At 40.6% G+C, this 22,068-nt stretch overlaps 1 protein-coding gene across 1 annotated transcript; it reads left to right on the forward strand.

Annotated features, from left to right (window-relative positions):
- Positions 1–1,766: 1,766 nt before the first annotated feature.
- Positions 1,767–21,344, forward strand: fbxo11a (F-box protein 11a). Its single transcript, XM_030770717.1, has 22 exons — positions 1,767–2,045; positions 13,613–13,740; positions 14,299–14,380; positions 14,640–14,784; positions 15,154–15,283; positions 15,831–15,914; positions 16,014–16,146; positions 16,259–16,365; positions 16,490–16,601; positions 16,836–16,942; positions 17,093–17,230; positions 17,580–17,797; positions 18,006–18,186; positions 18,403–18,525; positions 18,621–18,706; positions 18,897–18,973; positions 19,201–19,344; positions 19,570–19,680; positions 19,859–19,966; positions 20,084–20,192; positions 20,287–20,385; positions 20,687–21,344. The coding sequence occupies exons 1-22, from the start codon at positions 1,958–1,960 to the stop codon at positions 20,814–20,816; spliced, it is 2,640 nt and encodes an 879-aa protein (XP_030626577.1). The 5' UTR covers positions 1,767–1,957; the 3' UTR covers positions 20,817–21,344.
- The last annotated feature ends 724 nt before the right edge of the window (positions 21,345–22,068 follow it).

Genomic DNA, 22,068 nt, shown 5'->3' on the forward strand with positions numbered 1-22,068 from the left:
TCCTTAATACAGAACAACAGCAACTTAAAATCTTAACTCATGCCCCAGTGTATTTTGTGTTTCGTCTGTTGAGACTGATGGAAATAAATGTCACTCCACTACCCCTCCCCTCCTCTACATATTTCTATGCAATACAACTTTGTGATTTAAGGCTATCATCTGATGTGACATAACTTTTGGTCAGTGTCCAATGAAAAACATCAAGAATAATTACAGCATAGACAACACGTCGTAATTTTACTTTATTAGTCAACTCAGAAATCTGTGGTATTAATATCAGCTAAAGTAACTGGTACAAAAACTAGGGTCTGAACTGGTCCCACATGGTGACACAGTAGCTGAGCTATCTTAAGGAGGCAAGAGTCTTTCACACAACAGCATGGGAAGTGTTTTCAGTTCCCAGCAGGTGGAGTTTTACTCTGTGAATTTACGTGAAGTGCTTATACCTCTACTCATGTATCTTGCTCATTTTCAGCAACCAAGACCATTCACTGAACTAAAATGGCATATCCCAGTCAGTTCCTGTTACTACCCTTAAAGTCCATGTTACATGTTGCTTACTCTAGAACTAATAAAGTATTTTTTTCTAGAATAAGGGGGTACTGACTTTTTAACGAAATTCTACCTAAGTCAGTAGATAAATATTGTATGACTTAAGGACAATAACAACCTTTTTAAAATTAATTTTTGAGATACAAGGCAAAGCTATTTAACCACAAACAAAATTTTCTTAGCTACCAGACAATCTGCTGTAAGCTACTTTAAACAGAGCTTTCAGAACGTAAATGCAACTAATTCGATAACAATGCTGAAATTCTGTCCCCCTATTTGAACATAGTAGCTCTTGATTAGCACATGACGTGTGCCATACACAAAGATAACGCACAGATGCTCACAACCACAGCTGTGAGGTTGACAAAAATAGCGAGATGTCGGCGCAGTCCTTGACTCTGCTGCCCCCGTAAGTTATACCACATAATAACTGAGGGTAGGTGCATGCATTGGAAATTTGTGATTCGTGCTGTGCTGTCGTCAGAATGTCCATTAAGCTAAACTACTTACATACATGTTTCCTCTCTTACGCATATAATATGCAGCTGGTTAACCACAGGAAAAGGCAACATTTAACTTCTCAAGATAAAGGAAGGAAACACATACAGCAGAGGAATGCCCCGTACTTAATAACTGAGAAATTGAGAGCGTCTCTAATATGTTCCGAGCAGTAGGCCTATTGTGTTTGTCAGCACAATCATCATCGTGCGAAAACTGTTTAAAACACTGATGAACTACTTACTGTCCCTCACCCTGTTGTAATACTGGCGTTATTTTTCAAACTTTGCATTAGTTCCATCGAATCTGTCAGACTGTCTAAACGAGCTCATGTGAGGGTCTAAAAGCTACACGGATTTCGAGCGAGTCTGTTTTATTAATACTGTAATGTTAAAGCCAGCCTTGTTTCGTATACCTCACACTTAACAACAAACGTTTTGCGAAGCACAAATTGCACTCCAGAGCCTCCGACAACTGCAGCATTTAAAAAGGTATTTTCATTCATCTCCTCGATAACGCAAAGAATAATTCCTATTATTTGTGTATTTTCAGATCACAACCCGACTAAAGGGACGATATGGAAAACGAAATTCCTATTTGTAGCCGCAGGAGAAAACTACAAACTACAGTGTGCAATTGGTGGAGGATCTTCCCATGTGATTTCTCTTTAGACTGTGGTTCCCTCTGAGTTAATGGCTCCTCCTGCAAGAGAGAGACAAGTACGGAGCTCGGACCGTTGTACTGGGGCAGTAAATAGGAAAAATACTGTTGGGTAGCTTCTTCGGAGCAAGAAACGGGGTATTTTCATAGTGCAATGTAATCTAGACATTCCGTCAGTTTGCAAATCGAACTCTGTCTACAATATAGGGAAGAGTTCTGGTTTTCTTTTGAATAATAAACACCCCAAATGAACTCCGTCAGAGCTACCAACCGGAGACCCAGGCGAGTGTCGAGGCCGCGCCCGGTACAACCGGAAAGAAACAACCAGGAGAGAGGTAAGCATTGCATTTCTAGAAACATTTTATATTGAATTTGAAAAGAAATAGTACGTAACTTTATTTTATTAACAATAGGAGCGTTTTCATTGGTCTCCGGTCAGAAATTGGTGGTTGACAAAACGTTTATTGTAGTCTTTGCTTGTTAGGAAACACCGAGGCTTCCCAGTGAAATGGGCCGCGCTTTGTTTGTCTTGGTTTTGCCATTATAAATCCAGGCTAATCTGGGCTTTGGTGGACAGATAGTTTTGTCTTGTAGTTGCTCTTTGGGAATAGCAGCTAGTTTTGTGCTTGAAATGACTAACTGAAACGACGAGACACACAAGGCTCTATTTTTAAATTGCCACCACAGTCAGTTGCTATCCTAGCTAGCATAGTTAACATTGTGACTGGAGCTGTAGCACTGTTAAGCATGCCAGTTAGCATTGTAGCTGGAATGCTGCAACTCTGCATCAGGCGTCTCGTACACAGCAGCGGGTTCATTTAAGTGCACCCTTTAGACACCTTTAAAGTTCAGCTATGCGGAGATATAGTGAAATAACTACTATAACAGATGTAAGGCAAGCTTGTTACGCACTTAGCGTTTGCTAACGCGAGTTTAAGAGGGGCTTAGTAAGCTATCGGGCTAACACTGGGGTCTTGATAAGCTACGCAGTGAAATCGAATTACCGTTGCGCACTCGGGAAGGAAACAGGCAGAAACTCTTTGGTTTCAGACAAAGTAAATACACAGTTAGGTTTTTAGTTTCACTGGTATAACCTATTGATTGCGGTGTGTCAAGGCTTGAGGTTGTCAGACGAATTGGAAGAATTTGAAACTGTTATTCGTTCAGACGACCCGTTTTATAAACCGCAGTCAGACACCGCTGAGTTGATGAAGCCATTTGCGTGAAATCTCCCGTCGTAAATCATGAGATCCAGGCGTACAGGCGAGCTCAATGTCTTACATTTGTCAGTGGACATCTGTTTTGATCAGTCAAACAATTCTGTAAAACAAAAATGAAGCCTCTGGTTTTGTAACATGACCATTTTCTTACGTTTCGTTGCTGACAGCCCTATACTCATCCACCGTCACAATCTGAAGGCTAGCATACATTATGAAGGCAGTGGGATTTTGCAGTCAGCTGGATAACATTAAGTCAAAAGTCAAGATCGGCAAACGAAATGGTTTTTACCTTTTCACCTACTGAGCAATTCTGACTTTTGGCATAATATTAAGCTTCTTCGTGGTTAGATATTGGATTAGAAAACTTGGTTTGAGGATTCGGTTGTGGTTTCAGCTCTTCGATTTACTGTATACCTCTGTTTATTGCTACCGAGAATTAGCCCAAGCCTATGTGCCCCCAAAAACCTGTTTGAGAGTTATGCATAGGTTTCTCTATGACAGATGAGGTGCTGGAATCATATAAACAAGTTAAAAAATGTACACAGAGTGTCTGTACTGTCTTGTATTGTTATTTGTTTTCTTAGATTGCCAGCACGATTTTGTACAATAATCCCTATGTTTATTCATCATAATGTCTCTAGTTTAGTGCTCTTAATTATTTTATGATAAGTGCACAATGAAGGAGAGCCACTTGAGAATATCAGGGCACAGTTACTTGTCAAATAGACTTACAGACTAATCAAAAAATGACGGAATACTCTTAGAGACACTTATGTGTTTCTGGATCATTTATTCTGTTACCTACACTTAAGATATTCACAGTTGATATAACAGCTTGCTTTAAATGTCAGCAGAATCAATGACAACTCTGAAAAGCAACACTTCAGTAATGTTACCTAAATATAATGACCTACTAAAGGAAGAAATCAGTTTGCATTTTGATCATTGGCACTTAACTCCTCACCTTATAAATCATGGTTAGTCAAAACAGGTGGGGTCAGTCCTTCATGTGCATAGACAGGAACTTCTTCAGTTCAGCCAAAGAGGTAGAACCAGGCTTGTATGTCTTGTGGCTAGGATATGCAAACTTGTGCAGCAACAAGCAATTAGATGCCATACCAGGCTATGGATAGCTTAGTTTATATGACTGAGAGACATGCCAACTGCTGTTTCCAGTGTTCACCAATGTTATGACTTGGAGATTTTCTAAGCAGTGATAGAAACTGTTCAGCGGTCAAACATTTTAACCTGATCACATGGTTTTCTGGATTACAAAATCGGATATAAGTGGTTGAACAGTGATGAAAGTTGAAAGTTTCACTGGCAGCCAGTCATCTATAAAAAAAGCAAATTGTAGTTGACAAGCTTTGAACAGTCTGTTTCACTGTGTGAATTCAGCTCTTCCCACTATCATCTCCTTTCCTGGATAACTTACGAGATTTGAATGAATAGGGCTTTATTCTGTGTTGTAACAGAGGATGCACCAAGAGGAAAGAACTGGGTATTTTCTTTAAAAGCACTCTTGTTTTAATCACAAAGCTAGTGTACTTGTGATCATCCAGATTTAGCCCCTCACAATCAAGACACCAATGCCCCCCCCCTCCATTTACAGAGAATGAATGAATATTTATGATATGCTGATGTAGTATGTGTAGTCAGTGTCCATCCTGTGAATCAGATGTGGTGTCTCTCTGTGGTGTACTCAACTGGCTATGTAAATGAGAATGTCTTCTATCATGTCTGATAGGCTTAAATACATTTGAATAAACATGTGACACGAGGTCTTTTTCAGAGGACCCATTATGACATCATGCCATATTAGTGATCATTTCCATAAGGTGATGGCAGGAGCAGAGGCATACAGTAATATAACAGACGTGAAATTGCCATGGCGTTGTGTTTAGGTCATCAAACTCTCACACCTCAGAGTGGGAGACACTCATTAATATTTTCCTGTTTTGTTAGGCCTATGCGTTGTATTATAGCTGTTCTAAGACAAAGATGTCACTGGGCTGACTCAGCATTGTAACATCCAGATTTTCACAGCTACTTATTTTTACTTTGAGATGATTTAATTTGTTTAGCTGACCAGTTTCAGCAATATGTTCACTTATTTTGTGATCCAGGCTATATGTTTTACTTTCATCAAGTGACCCAAATTCAGCAGAGTGAATGAAGAGATGGACAGGGCAGATTCCAGTGAACAGCTGACCATTGGCTCTGTTCTCGATGAAGTGTACATGAGAGACAGAATGTCTCTTCTTTTACAGGAAATCTTGATGAAGATAGATTTTAAAGGACTACAGTAGAAACTGAGAGAGTCTGTGTAAATGCTACCTCACATCATAAAAGCCTTCTAAAATAAATGAAATGGAACACTTGCTAGAATTGTAACATTTCTATTTTAAGGTGACACACTCTTGAGGTATTGTCCATTGCTTCTGCTTTTTGGTCTATTTCTGCAAGAGGCAGAAAAATGCTACCTTGGTATTTGGAAATTTATCGCCACTGTTTTACTCATACTTGAGTATGTAAATTAACCGTGTGTGAGGTATTGCTCTAGCGGGGCTACCTCATTAGTTTCTGTTTGCCATATTTCCAATAGTAATGTTCAAGCTTCTAAAGAGTTTATTTAGAGTTAAAATGTTTACACATGTGAATTATCCTAAAGCATTAGTTTCCATGGTTTGACCACTGATGCTTCAATTCTCTCTCTCTCTCTCTCTCTCTCTCTCTCCTTCTCTCTCTCGTTTAAATCTGACCCATTAGCAGTTACTGTAGAATGAGAGTGGTTTCGCTTCACCATGTTTTGGTGGATTGGTCTTGGCGAGGTGCTGTGATGATTTGCTAATCTGTGAAAGTGAGGATAATAAGCAGGCTGAGCAGATCAGAAAACAAGGTGATTTTGGAATATGCAGATGTAATGTGTTTCTTTTTAAGTCTCATTCTCTAATTAAGAGATTATCTGACTCTGCCCGTTAAGTGAGGACATATTTGGAACATTTGCTGAATCTTATTGTAATACATTTTTGAGACTATTGGCTAATTCTGTGTTGTTAACATGTTTTATTGATAAAAGTGACTTAACGCACAGGAGCTTCATTTTCACCATAATTTATCTGAATCGGGGAGTAACTTAGATGTAGGCTGATTGATGAGAATAAACTTCTCGGAACATGACAGATAACCATTCGCTAAACGTGGTGGATGTCAAGCATTAACCCTCTTTAGTTTTCGTTGTCTGTGTATTTGAGTGTAGATTGTTTTTTTTTTTTTTTGACGGGTCTAAACCGCAAGAAATCATGTATTTGATCTCTTTTAAAATGTTGAAACTAGGGATGCGACATCAACACCTTTCTTAATGTTTAAACTTAATTTTTTTAAACGGTCAACCATGGAACCAATGGGGTGGGGGGTTCATATGAACATTTGAAATGTACAGTTTATGTCAGTAGTGACAAATAATTTTGGCATATTTTTTAACTCAGAGATGTATAAAAGTCAGTAGTTAAGCCACGCATTTGACTTTAGCGATGGGACACTGTATAAGCTCCCTAGCCGGGCATTCCCGTTCTTCATACGTGACATGTTATAGGTTCTGAGTGTGTCATTAGTTTACTGAAACCTCCATCTTAAACGATTGAAACTGGCTGCTGCAGATTTAGAGATTACCAGCACATTTCTCCCCTTTCGTCCCTTTTTGTATTTTTTGCAGTGGAGGGTAAGCATGGGCTGCTGTAGAGGACTTGTGTTGCTAGCAGCTGATTCTGTATTCCTTGTGTGGTGAATCAGTACTGTAAGTGAACATTTATGTATAGCTGAGCTTATATTTCTACGTAGGTGAAAAGACAGTTGGTCGTTTGTTAGCAGTTTTTAGTTAACGTTCCCAACTCAGTTTAGGTTAACTGCTTCAGCGTTTAACCGCTCATATCCCTAGTTGAAACCTCTATTGTTTTATTGTAGCATATGCTTCTGTCAGTGAAGAATGACTTTAAAATTTATCCTAAATTCAAATAAATCTTTTTCCAATGGGGTGTATATTTCCTGGGCCACTGTAAAGTGTGTAAAGCCAAGCAAAAACTGGTCAGATGTGTGGGTTAAAGGTGCAGTGGTTTTGGTGTGTTTTTGTAGGCTGGTTACTCTGGCTTGTTCCCCATCACCCCACTCTCATTTATGCAAATAAGTGGGCTTGCCGCTCTTCACAGCTAGTGGTCTTGCCCCTCCCCCTGTTGATTGATCAGGTTAATGATTAAGCTCCTTTATAAAAGAACAATGAAACCAGGCGGCTTTTTGTCCTGCTCTGTCTTAATGAAGTCAACCCTCTCCGCTGATGCTATCCTCTTCCTTCTCTCTGTCGTTTCCTCCCTCCTTTGTCGTGATTTTCGCTACAGTGCCACCTATCAGTCTTAAAGCTCTCTTTTGTTTTTGTTTTACATTAAAATGTGACAGTTGGAGCGATGGCATCTCTTTAGACATGTCAGTTTGATTAAAATTGCTGCTTGAGACTTTGACGTTGTTTGTTGTCACACGACTGTAACCAATCCAGTAACAAAAAGGCATGTAGCTCGAGAGACTGAAAGACAAGATGAGTGTTTCACAGAGAATTTGAAAAGTGCAAGGAATTATGACCATCACTCGACCTCCTCATTAATAGTAGCACTAATTTGTTCGACTCGTATGCTACCCTCTGTATCCTACACGATCATTCTAAAACAATTTTTTTCATACATGATGGTTATTTAAATTCAGTGTGGTGAACCATAAATTTGCCTGTGCAGTGTGTATGTGTACAGGTTAGCTGTGGGGGTGCTTGTGTTTGGATAGTACACAGAGAGATGCAGTAAGTCAGACACACACTGTTTGTAGTGGTTACTGCAGCAGTAGCCTGGGAGAGCCCCCTCTGCTACCAGAGCAACAGGCAGTGTCTGCTGGATCTCTTTGCTGGTGTTGGCATGGTCTCAGTCACCGTGGATCCCTCTGCACAGAATGGCCTTCCAGTCACCTAAAGGTAAATTGGACTCTCAACAAATTAATTATATCCCCTCTTGCTGTAGTTGGAACTTTAAACAGCTTGTCTGAAATGGAGCCAAGGAGCAATAGCAGCCCGGCTTGTCTGTGTGAAGCATTTGGTGTTGGTCTCTCTTTTACTGTGTGTTTTTCATCTTTGATCGTAATGAGTAACGCATTGGCTGGTTACACAAATCAGTGCAGTGATTTGATTATCACTAGATAAATTTCTTTGTTTTCACGTCTTGGCATGCAAACAGTTTAACTACATAGCTAGTGTTTGTTGTTTATCCCACCCCCAACCATTGTACTCAAACGATGGGCAGCTAATTCAATAATAAAAAAAAGGCATTTTTTCCATCTGGTGTTGTCAGTAGTACATTTGATTATTCTTTACTTAGTGCAGAGATGAAAGCATGTTATTTAGATAGGCTGAGTATTTTCCTTCAAAGAAGTTCCTGATCATCTGTCTACTCTGTGTTGTTGTCACCATCTCACTTCCTCTGAGGTATCCATCTGCTGTCAGTAGCAAAGACATTTTAAATTGCAGGAGTTTGTGTGGGAAACTAGAGATTTTTTTCTTAAACCTCATGGGAACTGTACAAATGCACTGACCCCAAACTTTTGTGAAGGTTCATATTGTTTTTGGAGTTGGTAGAGACATGTTTGGTCCACATTAGTGTTTTACTCCTTTTCATGTAGGCCTGTGTGACCATAGTGGAGTTTCCCTTGCCTTATGTCCTTTATATTTGAAGTCTATGTATGTTTTGGTGATGGAATTGAGTGACACATTTTTGCTAGTTACACGCAGCCTATCTATTCTTTCTTGCGGCATCTCTCATCAAGCCATAACTGTTTGCTCTGAAACCCATTAAAAGGCTGTAGTAATATGCAGTTTCCATTGTGCACTGACTAATTGAAAGCCCACTTGGTTCCTATCCAGTGCCAGGCTTGTGTTGTCTCTTGGTTACTGACTTACCTAAAGGTCTGGAACACTGACGTTGTTCTCAGTTTCCCCACAAACAGCTGTTGCTTTCGCTTTCGTCCCCTCTCAGACGTCAGTTAACGGACGATACGTATTAAACACACTGGGTTATGAGATACGGCCACTTAGGCTGAGGTGTTTGTGTCTCCCTGCGGAGAGTCATGTATTCCACCGACAGAGAGTGACACCTCGGCGTGTCACTGCTCTGCTTTCCTGTAGTGGCTCGGCTGATGCTGGGCAGATGATGTGAGGGCTTAAACCCTGTGCTGTGCAATGTCCACTTCACTGTCACCACTGCAGGTATTTGAGGAATAACAGCGGTGTTTATGTAGTACGGTCTGAGAATTTCAGCATGGGAAATTAAGGCAGCGGCGGTAAAGATGTCATCGGCTTGTGAATACCCCCATGCAAAAAGGAGAGGATTTCCATAGCAACGAAGTCTAAAGAGTTGACAAAGAGCCCTTTTTACAAGAATCTTCCTAGCACACGCAGCATCTTAATTTATGACCCTTATTTGAAGCCTGTCTTGACACTACACAGCACACTGATGTCAACTTTGGCTTGCACCTTTGCTATTGAAATGAATGTGAATGTATACAGTTCATGGGCATAAGACATTTAGAGCTTTTGTGATCTGGACAGTAATCCAATAATGTGTTTGAAATGTGAGATGTGTGTCAAACCTGTCTGTGTCTGAGTGATATGTTTCTGGAAACTCTCAGATTAAAAAGGTAGAGTTGGTAGGTTTAACCTTGGTATATGTAAAATTCTAGAATCCAAAGGCCTTTAGACTACATCACAGGGTGGAACATACATGTCTTTCTTATTTCTGATGTGTTGAAATTTTTACCTGAACAGTTCACATTTCACAATTTACAGATTTACACATTTACCGTAACGAGCCTCTGTGTGGTAGATGTTGCATGTTTGTATCTTTCAGGTCATAAATAATCTTTACCTATCTTTTTAAATAGATTTTTTGGTTGGCGATGGTGATCCACAGGCTTCTAGTGCATAGTCTTTGACATGGATGCATTATTAGTGTATTCTGTGTTCTTCTGGGATTAAGGTCTAATTCTCTTAATTTACTTAATGCCTATTATTATAGGGTCATTTGTCATGTGTTTGAAGTGATTCACAATCCCTGAAAACATGAGATCTGCAAAACCATTAATACGATTTAGCGACATCTCTTCCCCCACCCCACCCCCCACAGTGACCTCGGGAATATAACACTGTATTATAATTAAGTTTTGTTTCTCCTGATTGGGCATAGGAATGTTTTTTTTTTTTTTTCAATTACAGAAACAGACAATCAATACAAAACACAACAAACACAGGCAAAATATAACAGTCAGGCAGAAACGGTGTGCATGCGTCTGTGTGTGTGTTTCTGTTTGCATGTCTGTGTGTGTGTGCGTATGTAGTGGGAGAGAGGGCTGGGGTGGTCTCTTAGGAGTGATCAAGCATCAGTTCCTTCCAGACCTAAATATGCAATAAATTGTTCCCAGATTTCTAAAAGGGTGACAGGTTGGTATTTGATGGTCATTGCTGATTTTTCCATTTGGAAATTGTAGAACATCTTATGTCTAATATGAAAGGGATACTTTGCTTTTTATTTTTCCAATTTGTTAATATTACTTTTTTTGCATTGGTCAGTGAAGGTATGTGGTGTGCTTTGTGGTGTGCATAGAGCAGTTTTGAACTTGAAGAGGTCTGCATTGAGACATAATGCTGCATCAAGATAAGTACTCTGGTCAATGATGCCAGATAAAGTGGAGCTGACCTAAGTCCAAAATTGGAATTTGTGGGAGAGGGAAGGGGGGGGGGCAATCCCAGAAAGCATGTAAGTGTTTGTCTGATGCTAGATTAGAACAATTTTGACACCTTGCATTAAGATCTCATTTTGGTGATCTGATCACAAGTGGACAGCCCAACAGTACAGTTGTAAACCCGTCCAATGGACACTGAGATCGCATCGAGATTTGATCACTCAGACCACATTTGGAGGTGGTCTGGACCCCATATGGCCACAGTCTTATAGCAGTGTAAATGCGAACGCGAACTCAACCACATTGAACATCCGCCTACTCAACTGACATTCTCTGCTTACGCAGAAGTACAGACTCATTTGTGTATGTACACCTTCGCTACACATTCATATTAAAGTGCGACAACAGGCAAAATGGATATTGTTTTATTTCTTCTTTTTTTAATTTCTGACAGACTAGGCACGGGAAGTGCATTGATGCCTCCCGCCAATTAAAAACAACAATGTTTAATGTGAAAAAGCTTGACATGGCTTAATGTTCCAAAACTGCGATCAATGATGACCAGGTTCTCTTGGACAATTCCTAGGAGTATGATCGTTATCTCGCGTTAAGCGTTTTCCTCTCCATTGATGCCCTTGTAGGGAAACAGCTTAGCGTGCCTTAATGTCCCATAACAGCAATCGATGATCACCAAATTTGTCTGACATCTCACATGTCATGAGCGCTATTTCCACAAAAGCAAAACTGAAATTTAATGAAAGGGGTAACGTGTTGGAAATGATTTGTGTTTATTTACATATAGAGCAGGGAAGTGAGATCCGATCTCAAGTGGTCACTTGAGACACGGATTCTAAAGCCAGGTGTAAACCGACGTACTTAGAGCTGTCCACTTGTGATTGGATTACCAAAATCAGATCTTAATGCAAGGCATAAACAGGGCCAGAGAGTGGCATGAGGTACAATCTTCTTCAGGTACAGTGAGATATGTGTAAGATCCTATGCTGTATGAGTTGCATTTGGTTACATCTTACTAACAGTTTATACTAGCTGTTTATTCCACTTCTGTCTGTGGATTGTCCACTCAGGAGCTTGGCATGTTTCTAGAGTCCCATGACAGGTTGACTTAGTATTGAATTACATGGTTGTCATCAAAGGGATACCACATGGCTAATTCACCAGCACTGTTGGAGGACAGAGGGCTGTCACGCCTAACCCCTCTAACCCCAGCTACCTCCCCCACCTTCATTCCTGTATGTCCCTTGAGCCTGTTCACCTGCTTCATTCATAGCAGCTGCCATGGAAATCAGGCCAGTGGCTGGAGGGTCAAGGCTTCCAATAGCTCTTCCCCTTCAACTGTTCGGTCAGCAAGGTCAAGAGAACATCACACGCCTCTTGATTAGGCCACAGGCCAAACTCTGCAAATAATTTTAATGTTTTTAAAGTCGGCTGTGCGTGCAAAGCCAAGTGGTTGTACAAGGAAATATGATTCTCTTGGTTCTCTTTATTAATCTCTGGTTAGCATGAAGGAATGGATGTGGATTAAAGCACAAGATGAAAATAGAAAACAGACTCACATTTATGGTTTCTTGAGAAAGAAAAAAAAAAAAAAAGAGTGTAGTTCAGCTAAGCGTTTCCCAACTATAAACCGTGGGACCTGTTTGACGGGCCGTTTAAGACCGAGCATAATAGAACTAAAATATCTAGTTATGTTGTTTCATTCAGCTGGAGTTTGAGAAACAGTGACTTCTCCTTTTGGTTATTCACAGATGAATATTTCCAGGATAAGTGCAGTTGAAGATTTGGTAGCATCTCTGCAGAGTCCTTTGCCTTGTCTTTCAGTGCATTTGTTATTACTCAAGAGTGTGGTATGGTGACTGACCACAGGATTTTCAGGCCTATTCCCTGCCCAGGCTGTTTCTCAGCTCACCCTTCTAGTGAACTAATTTAGTCTCAGACTGTGGACTTCGGATGTTTGATGTTTTGCTATTTGATATCCCATCCTATTGTTTCATCAACCTTAACTCCCTAGAGAAATATTTCGTATACCTGGGTATCCATCTGTTGTGATCAAATGCTTTCAAAACGTTGCTTTCTGATATTTTCAGAAATACAGACTGTCTGAAAGAGAGGACCTGATATTTATAAAAGGATTGTTGCTCTTGAGTAATGTTGCTTTGAATATTGTTGAAAAGATACTGCTTATTAACCCTCCTTAATGACTGGAGGTCTTAATATCTGTCTCCCAAGAGGGTGTTCTGTGAGGCAGCATTTCTTAGTTTGCTGGGTAACTTGAAAAATTCAAGACAGAGCAGTTGGAACGCTCGTGAGCTGCTTTTCTTATTGAAAAATGTTGAGTTTTGGCTCAAATTCTCTGGCTAACTGGGAAAATCTGCGTGGTGGATTACCCCACTGGATTGGACATGCTATACAGAGAGCAGCAGTGAAGGTGAGTCTGTGCGGAGGAACCTCAATGCTTGTGCAGGAATATTTACCTCTCCTGCTCAGTACTCTGCCAAAGCGTTGAACGCACCGACTCAGTACAGGAATGTTTGCAAATATTAAACCCATCAATCAAACATCTGAGCGACCCTTCTTGAAAAACACTGCGAAGGAAACAGCGAGATACTGAGAAAAGGCAAAAAAAAAAACCCTCTAAGAATATAAATACATGCTGAGACTAATTTAGATACCAAACTTTGTTCTCTTCTCTGCATCTCAAATGCTTTTGCTTACAGATTTTCACCAATGCATTGTCTTACACTGCAGTTTTTCTCTCACAGGCCAGTTCTAGTACACCAGGGCCTGACCTGCATAAATGAATGTAAATGTCTTATCTCTGGTATAGAAAGGGATATGAAATTAATGGAGGAGAGAGACTAACTTCATCATATGGTCCTTTATTTTCTTTTTGTCTCTAGATGAGGACGTTCCTGCCGACATGGTTGCAGAAGAATCAGGTCCAGGAGCACAGAATAGCCCATACCAGCTTAGAAGAAAATCTCTGTTACCCAAGAGAACTGCGTGCCCAGCCAAGGCCAGCATGGAGGCAAGTATCAGTCTCAGCTGCAAGCAACCAGTAACTAGTGTGTGTGTGTGTGTGTGAGATAAGTCATAGCAGTGAGTCATAGCCCAAAATGGGTTTCTGCCTTTGGACTGGCATTCCCTGACCGGTCATCCATCATCTTAAATGTGTAATGGATGTTTTATTCATTTATGAAGTATTTTGTTAATTCATTTTTTTGTGGAATAGAGTTTCTGAGGATGGCTTGAAATATTAATGGAGGCTGTTAGAAACAATGAGCTCAGTTTGCATAGAGAAATGTGATGAAACGTGTCTTTAATCACAGTGAGCAACATGAAGATGAACAAGAATCTTTCTGCTACTGTTTTTCATGTATATTACATTCCACTGCTTGTGTTTCTACATAAAACAGTGCAATGCATAGACTAACGTATACCTCATCCAGGGTTTAGCAGGTCTGTCACTTTATTGCATAGGCTGTATGTATTGTATTTGCAATTGGTAAAGTAAACCCTGGTCATTTGTGATTTGTGCAGGAGGTATATATGTTTTAGGAAACAAAACAATGATATTTTTTTACAGGGTGCTTCCACATCAGCCACAGAGAACTTTGGCCATCGAGCCAAACGAGCCAGGGTGTCAGGGAAATCACCAGACCTTCCAGGTACCACATAACTGTGATTCATTTGAGGGGCTGGGTTCTCCTTGTGTCAGACAGGAGATGTGTTCCAAAGTGCACCTGTAGAATATGTAATGGCTCATGTATATTATTTCACTGTCTTTATTGTTGCCTTTGCTAAATACACTGTTAGATATCTAAGATTTCTGCAGCACTGTCTATTCTCAGTCTCATAAGGTAACTCATTCGCAGATTTACATTATATTATGTAGTCGTTTTGTAGTCACGATCTTGCTCCTTTCAGCTGCTCCAGCAGAACAGTACCTCCAGGTGAAGCTTCCAGATGAGGTGGTGCTGAAGATCTTCTCCTACCTCCTGGAGCAAGACCTGTGTCGAGCTGCCTGTGTGTGCAAGCGCTTTAGTGAATTGGCCAATGACCCCATCCTTTGGTGAGAGCGCTCTCCCCTATTTTACTCTACGTGGGGATTGTCCAGCACGTTTGTGGTTGTAAGCTTTTGCATGTCAGTAGTCTGTAATCTTTAAAGAGGTTGTTTAGGTCTTGTTTACTGAAGCCTTGAGTGGTTGTCGATTAAATTGTTATCCTGACAATCTGTCCATTCACTAACTCTCCAGGAATAGGATCGGACATTTGCTCTTTAGTGTTCAGCCTCAGTGCTACAATACAGAATTGACTCATAATCTCTGAGGATTAACTGATTGGGTAGTTCCTGGATTGGATTCTGGGAAAGAGAATACTCTGTTAACACTTTCCCAGAGTGACGTTTGTGTGACCTTCTTTGACCGTGTCTCATCTGCAGGAAGAGACTCTATATGGAGGTGTTTGAGTACACTTGGCCCATGATGCATCCCGAGTCTGGAAAGTTCTATCAGATTAACCCTGAGGAGCATGAGCAGCCCAACCCCTGGAAGGAGAGCTTTCAGCAGTTGGTACGTAATTTCAGATTTGAAAGATCACATGCTAGCTCTTCACTTTCCTTTACTGTGGAAAACCTTAAGCAGGGAAAAGTAAATGCCTAATTTTTAAATATTACATATTTAATTGAATTTTCAGAAGAAAAGAAAATTTCTTTCAGTTCTTTCACGGTCCAAGTAATCACTTTGTCACATGTTGTGCCCTTTGGATAATTTGTATGGTTTTTTGTATGTTTCCCCAAATTTGTGGATCATACTTGATGTGCATGCTGGTGTACGATTAAAGAGATGCCTGTAAAAGATCCAAATATAGCAAGGTCCATGAACTGTATAAAATCCACGTTGGTAAGTCAAATACTCACCTGTGTGCAAGACGGTGGCCTCTCCGCAGCATCCGACGCACATAGTAATGCAAAAGAAATGAAGTGAGCTATAATGAGAGATTTTTTTTCACTACGCGTGAATCTCAGCTTCTTAAGTGGCTAAGTTAAGTGGCTTAAGTTTTTTTTTTTGGTAATGAGTTTGATTTTCATGGTACTTTGGGACTTTTTTTTTTTTGCAGTATAAAGGAGCACACGTAAAGCCGGGGTTTGCTGAATACTTCTACGGTAATCCAACCAGGTATAAAGGGAGGGAAAATATGCTGGTAAGCACTGATCTTTCTTTTGTAATCAGTGTTTGTGACTCTTCATATATACCGAGTGCCAGAGTTCTCTTGTTCACTTGGCTGCCTGTGTTTCTCTAGTATTACGACACCATTGAAGATGCCTTGGGAGGGGTCCAGGAGGCCCACTTTGACGGGCTGATATTTGTCCACGCAGGGATCTACACAGACGAGTGGATCTATATAGAGTCACCCATCATTATGATTGGAGCGGGTATGTGCATTCAACTCACTGACAGTTTCACGTGGTTGATTATTTTATACAGTTTGCCATGCTTTAAATTCGGACTTAAACTGGTGTCATAATTCCTGTCATCCCTCCGCAGCCCCTGGTAAAGTGGCTGATAAAGTGATAATCGAGAACACTAGAGATTCAACATTTGTGTTCATGGAGGGCTCAGAGGATGCCTATGTAGGCTACATGACTATAAAAGTGAGTATGGAAATATTTGAATGTTTGAGAGTGCATAGTGTGCTTCCTTTAAACTCTATCAGTCATTAAGACTTGAGCCAGAATGGACACCTTTTGAAGCCATTTTGGTTGTTCTCTTCCACAGTTCAACCCTGATGACAAGTCAGCTCAGCACCACAATGCTCATCACTGCTTAGAGATAACAGTCAACTGCAGCCCAATCATAGACCACTGCATCATTCGCAGCACTTGTACTGGTAAATCTAATAATTATTCATGAGCTATCCTCATCAGTGATCTCACCATGGCAACAAAATGTTTGTCCCCCAACTACATAACACTATCTATTCTTTGAGAATATTCTGAAAGTAATTTTAAAAATTAAAAAAAGCAAAATATGATACTTCTTTCTTTGTGGTGCATTCTGGGTATTGTAGTGCATTTAGTAGACTAACGAAGGACTGTCCTTTTTTTTTTTTTCCTTCCTACAGTGGGTTCAGCAGTTTGTGTAAGTGGTCAGGGGGCATGTCCAACCATCAAGCACTGTAACATCAGTGACTGTGAAAATGTTGGACTCTACATCACTGACCATGCACAGGTAACACAGGCTGTGACTAGTCAGATCTCAGATCTCAGTTCTGCAGCTCTAGAATCCTATACAGGCAATGGAATGTTATTTATATGGCACAGTGCACAGCAATAGTATATGCTATTCATGAATGTGTTTTCTGTTTCCTTGTTATTTAAGGGCATCTACGAAGATAATGAGATATCCAATAATGCTCTGGCTGGGATTTGGGTGAAAAACCATGGCAACCCCATCATCCGAAGGAATCACATTCACCATGGCAGAGATGTGGGAGTCTTCACTTTCGATCACGGCATGGTAATTTTCAGCAACAACTCTCACAAGTCTCTGTGCTTAACCGACGGCTGAAATAATTTGGCTGAATGTGCTGCTGCCTGACGTGGAGAGATGAGGAAGTGTTGGCGTTTTCTAGCCTAATCCACTGATACGGCAGACCCTCTACTGCTGCTGTTACATAAGAGACTTAATCCTGAGCTGAAAATATGTCTTCGTTTAAAACATGTAAATTTATGATGATCTTTTTTTGCAGCTGTGTTTGTATCTCTGGAGCTCTGGATAGACGATTTCTTTAATTCTTTATTCATTGTGTGGGATATGCAGACACAGTAACTTGGCTGAGATTGTGACACTCTGACTCCCCCTGCAGGGCTACTTTGAGAGCTGCAACATCCACAGAAACAGGATTGCCGGCTTTGAGGTGAAGGCTTATGCTAACCCCACTGTGGTTCGCTGTGAGATCCACCATGGCCAGACAGGTGGCATTTACGTGCACGAGAAGGGTCGGGGACAATTCATCGAAAACAAGATCTATGCAAACAATTTTGCGGGCGTGTGGATTACCTCAAACAGCGATCCCACCATTAGGTGAGACGGCGCTCTAATCTTGTGCTTTAATCTATATTTTACTATTTGCTGAGTTTAGTTTTGTGGTTCAGTTGAAACTGCACAGTTGTGTGTAAGACTTCAGTTAATTATATCTAGTTTCTTAAGTCAACTTTATAATAACCTTTAAATTGCTAATTTCATTTTAATGGGATAGTCCTCAATAACAGGGTCTCTGGTTCCTTCGCAGGGGTAATGCCATCTTCAATGGCAACCAGGGTGGGGTTTACATTTTCGGTGATGGTCGAGGACTCATTGAAGGAAATGATATCTATGGTAATGCCTTGGCCGGAATCCAGATCCGGACAAACAGCTGCCCCATTGTCCGACACAACAAGATCCATGACGGCCAGCACGGGGGCATATATGTAGTGAGTGACATTATAGAGTGCTTTTACAAACACCGGTTAGACCCCTTATTAGATACAGAGCCCAGAGATAAGATGCATGAGGGCACTAAAACTGCTACACTAACAGACATGGTTGAGTTCTCCATGTAATATATTAACTGTGAAATGAGCAGTTAAATGGGGTTTGTTGGTGTGAGTAAAGTGTCTGATTTGTGTGTGTGTGTGTGTCCTCTGCAGCATGAGAAAGGACAGGGTGTGATTGAGGAGAACGAGGTGTACAGTAATACGCTGGCAGGTGTGTGGGTGACGACAGGTAGCACACCTGTACTGCGTAGGAACAGGATACACAGTGGCAAACAGGTGAGGGTGTCTCTGACAGCTGTGTTTTACCATCAAACCAACATCTTAACATTTAACATTTTAACTTAAGTGTCGCTCCTCTCTGCCCAATGCAGGTCGGCGTTTACTTCTATGATAATGGCCACGGGGTACTGGAGGACAATGACATCTACAATCACATGTACTCTGGAGTCCAGATTCGGTCAGTGATGCACAAAAGTTACACGGGGGTCTCATGTATCAAATTTAAAAGAGCATTGGATGAATGGGCTAAATAATGCAGAGATTTTTGTGCTCTTGCCCTATACAGATGTGGAATGCTTTTTCACAGCCTGTGCATGTATGAAATGATGTTATGCTAATTCACAGTTTAACATTTTAATGCTCTATAGAACTGGCAGCAACCCCAAAATCAGACGGAACAAGATCTGGGGTGGGCAGAATGGAGGCATTCTTGTTTACAACTCTGGTAAGAAACCTTATGTTCCTTTAACTTTTTATGATCCTTTAACATCATGTTCCATTGCCTTCTGTGGTCCTAGAGGAGGGTTCAGCAGGAGTTTAAGCTCATTTTGTCTGTTCAGAACAATTGTCTCATTCCCCTGGACAATTTACGCTGTCCTATTGCTCCATGGAGATTATCACAGTGGGGCTGTATCTGTGGGACTGATATGGTGAACTGAAATGTTTTCTCAGGGTTGGGTTTCATTGAGGACAATGAGATCTTCGATAACGCCATGGCAGGAGTTTGGATCAAGACAGACAGTAACCCCACACTCCGCAGGAATAAAATCCACGACGGCAGAGATGGAGGGATCTGTATATTCAACGGAGGAAGAGGTGAGAGATTGTCACATTGACTGAAATCTTGTCTTCATCTCTGGTCTCTTTCTTTGTACTGGTGAACTGAATTGTTCCGTGGATTCTAGAACTGTGGATTCTGTTTGACACTGACATCCTCGCTATGAGTCTTAATGAAACTGACCCCTGAACCAGCGAGAGATTCCAGACAGTGCTACTCTGAGCGCGAGTCCATAATGATGTTCTTTTTCAATTTGCCTGCAGGAGTCTTGGAGGAGAACGACATATTCCGGAATGCCCAGGCTGGAGTTCTCATCAGCACCAACAGTCACCCAATCTTACGCAAGAACAGGATATTCGACGGCTTTGCTGCAGGTGGGTGCACGCAGCAGATAAGATTTGATACAGCCAGTTCACTGAGTTTTGCATATGCATTGTAATTTCTTCTTCATCTTATGTGGGCAACTCTGTGCGGTGTTAATGTGCAGAAATGTTTAAAAGTGAATAAGGTTGGATGGCCCTCTGACTTTTGCCTTGTGTCACTCTGGGACAGGTATTGAGATCACAAATCATGCCACTGCAACTTTGGAAGGCAATCAGATTTTTAACAACCGCTTTGGCGGCTTGTTTCTCGCATCTGGTGTCAATGTGACAATGAAAGGTAAAGTGCAGTACATTCCCGCATTAATTTGTGTTAGTAGAACTCAAAATGACTTTATAGAGAGCTTTATAAGAACCACATGAATACATTTTAAACCAAGTGCTCATTTTGGAACAGATAACAAAATAATGAACAATCAAGATGCCATTGAAAAAGCCGTGAGTCGGGGTCAGTGCCTGTACAAGATATCCAGTTATACCAGCTATCCAATGCACGATTTTTACAGGTAACCACCTCACCTCTTCACACCTTTAACTAATTAAAAAAAAAATACGTGGATGAAATGGCCTAATATCACTCCCTTTCCCTCTCTCTCAAAGGTGTCACACCTGTAACACAACAGACCGAAATGCAATTTGTGTGAACTGCATTAAAAAGTGCCACCAAGGACATGATGTAGAGTTTATTAGGCATGATAGGTAAGCCTTCTCTGACCATTCATACTCCAGAACTAGGATGTCAAGTGTTGTATTCAGTGATATTCACATGTCATTAGTTCTAATAATTTGCCATCTAGCAAAAAAAAACCCTTATCTGACCTTCTGGATGGGTTTACACTGAGGGAAAATGAAAGGTTAATAAGTATATGTGTGTGTCTCTTTGTGTTTTTTTTTTTTTTTAGTTGAAGTGCATATCAGTGTGTTTGATGCTAGTCTGAAACCTTATGCACGTTTATTTTTATTTTTTTTTTTTAATATTGTCACTCTGTCCACTTTGCAGGTTTTTCTGTGACTGTGGGGCTGGGACATTGTCAAATCCTTGTACACTAGCTGGCGAGCCAACCCATGACACAGACACACTGTATGATTCAGCTCCTCCTATAGAGTCAAATACACTGCAGCACAACTGAACAGGAGCTCCGCTGGGCAAGCCCACCCACCCCAAACTCAGAGACTCCAATGCGTTCAGCTCCGAGGAGTGGACATTACGAGCTAGAAATACTTCAATTAAATTTGAAAGGACATTTAAAAAAAAAAAAGTCAACTTGGACAATGCAAGCCGAAGAGAGGTTTCTATTTAAACAAAAAAAAAAAAAGTGAAAATGTTATGGTGTGGACACGATGCCCCCAATTCCCTTTCTTTTCTTGCAACTGGTTAAATAAGAGATTAATACTAAATATGATGTCGGGCACAGAATTGCAGCAGAAATACGAGGCCTCAGGTTTGATGGGAATCACAAGAGTGAGCAGGTGAGAGACTTGGGCAGTCATTTCCACCAGAGGAGAGTCCAGACTGCAGTTCTGTACAGACCCTATATGGATCCACACGCTCAGAGCCATAAGAGAGAGACGGGTGTTCTACAACTGGAAGCTGAGAACAGTCTCACTGCTTCCTCTAGTGCCTGTCTCCAGGCAACTGTCGCTATGGTAGTATATATGTATGGGCAAAGAAAAAAAAAAAAGACCCAGCACTTCCGCTTTTTTTTTTTTTTTTTTGTAAGGACAAATGTTATGGAGATTTGATTTTAACGCTTTCTCATGTAGTTTTGTATTTTTCAAGCAAAAATCTTAATGTACTTGAATGTCTTTTATTTTATTAAATATATTAATTTTGGGGGTTATTATACCTTAAACTTGCTGTAATTGTACTTATGTCGCAGGATGTACGTTCTTTCTGTGAAAGAGATTATTGGGAAAAAGAGTCAAAGAAAACACTAAGTATTCTCCAGCAATGTTTGATTTATAATGCCAAGTATAACATAAGGGCAGATGGGGGGAAAACAATATGGGCCTAAAAATATTAGATTAAGTCTCTACATCAGACTGGCAGTTTTTTTGGTTTTTTTGGGTTTTTTAAATAAATGAGCTGAACACAAATTTCAAACACCTCTCTGAATAAACTACCCTTGGCAAAAACCGGCCAGGTCAGGCTGTCAAAGATTTCGATTTAGTATGGACCGATCTCATGAAATCACTGCTTCCACGGTGATCTCAGTAAAGTGGCAGAGAAAAAAAAAAACATTGCTGGAGATGACCTAAAAAGAGTCTTGCTCTATTGAAGCCGAGACAAGTATCTATACAGCTGTATCAATATTTTTTTTTTTTTTGTTTCGCTTTTTTCATCCAAGTGTATTTGGTGACTGTGGGTTCTCATACAGCCTG

Source organism: Chanos chanos, chromosome 4 (assembly GCF_902362185.1).
Source record: "Chanos chanos chromosome 4, fChaCha1.1, whole genome shotgun sequence".
In the NCBI taxonomy this organism is placed as follows: Eukaryota; Metazoa; Chordata; class Actinopteri; order Gonorynchiformes; family Chanidae; genus Chanos; species Chanos chanos.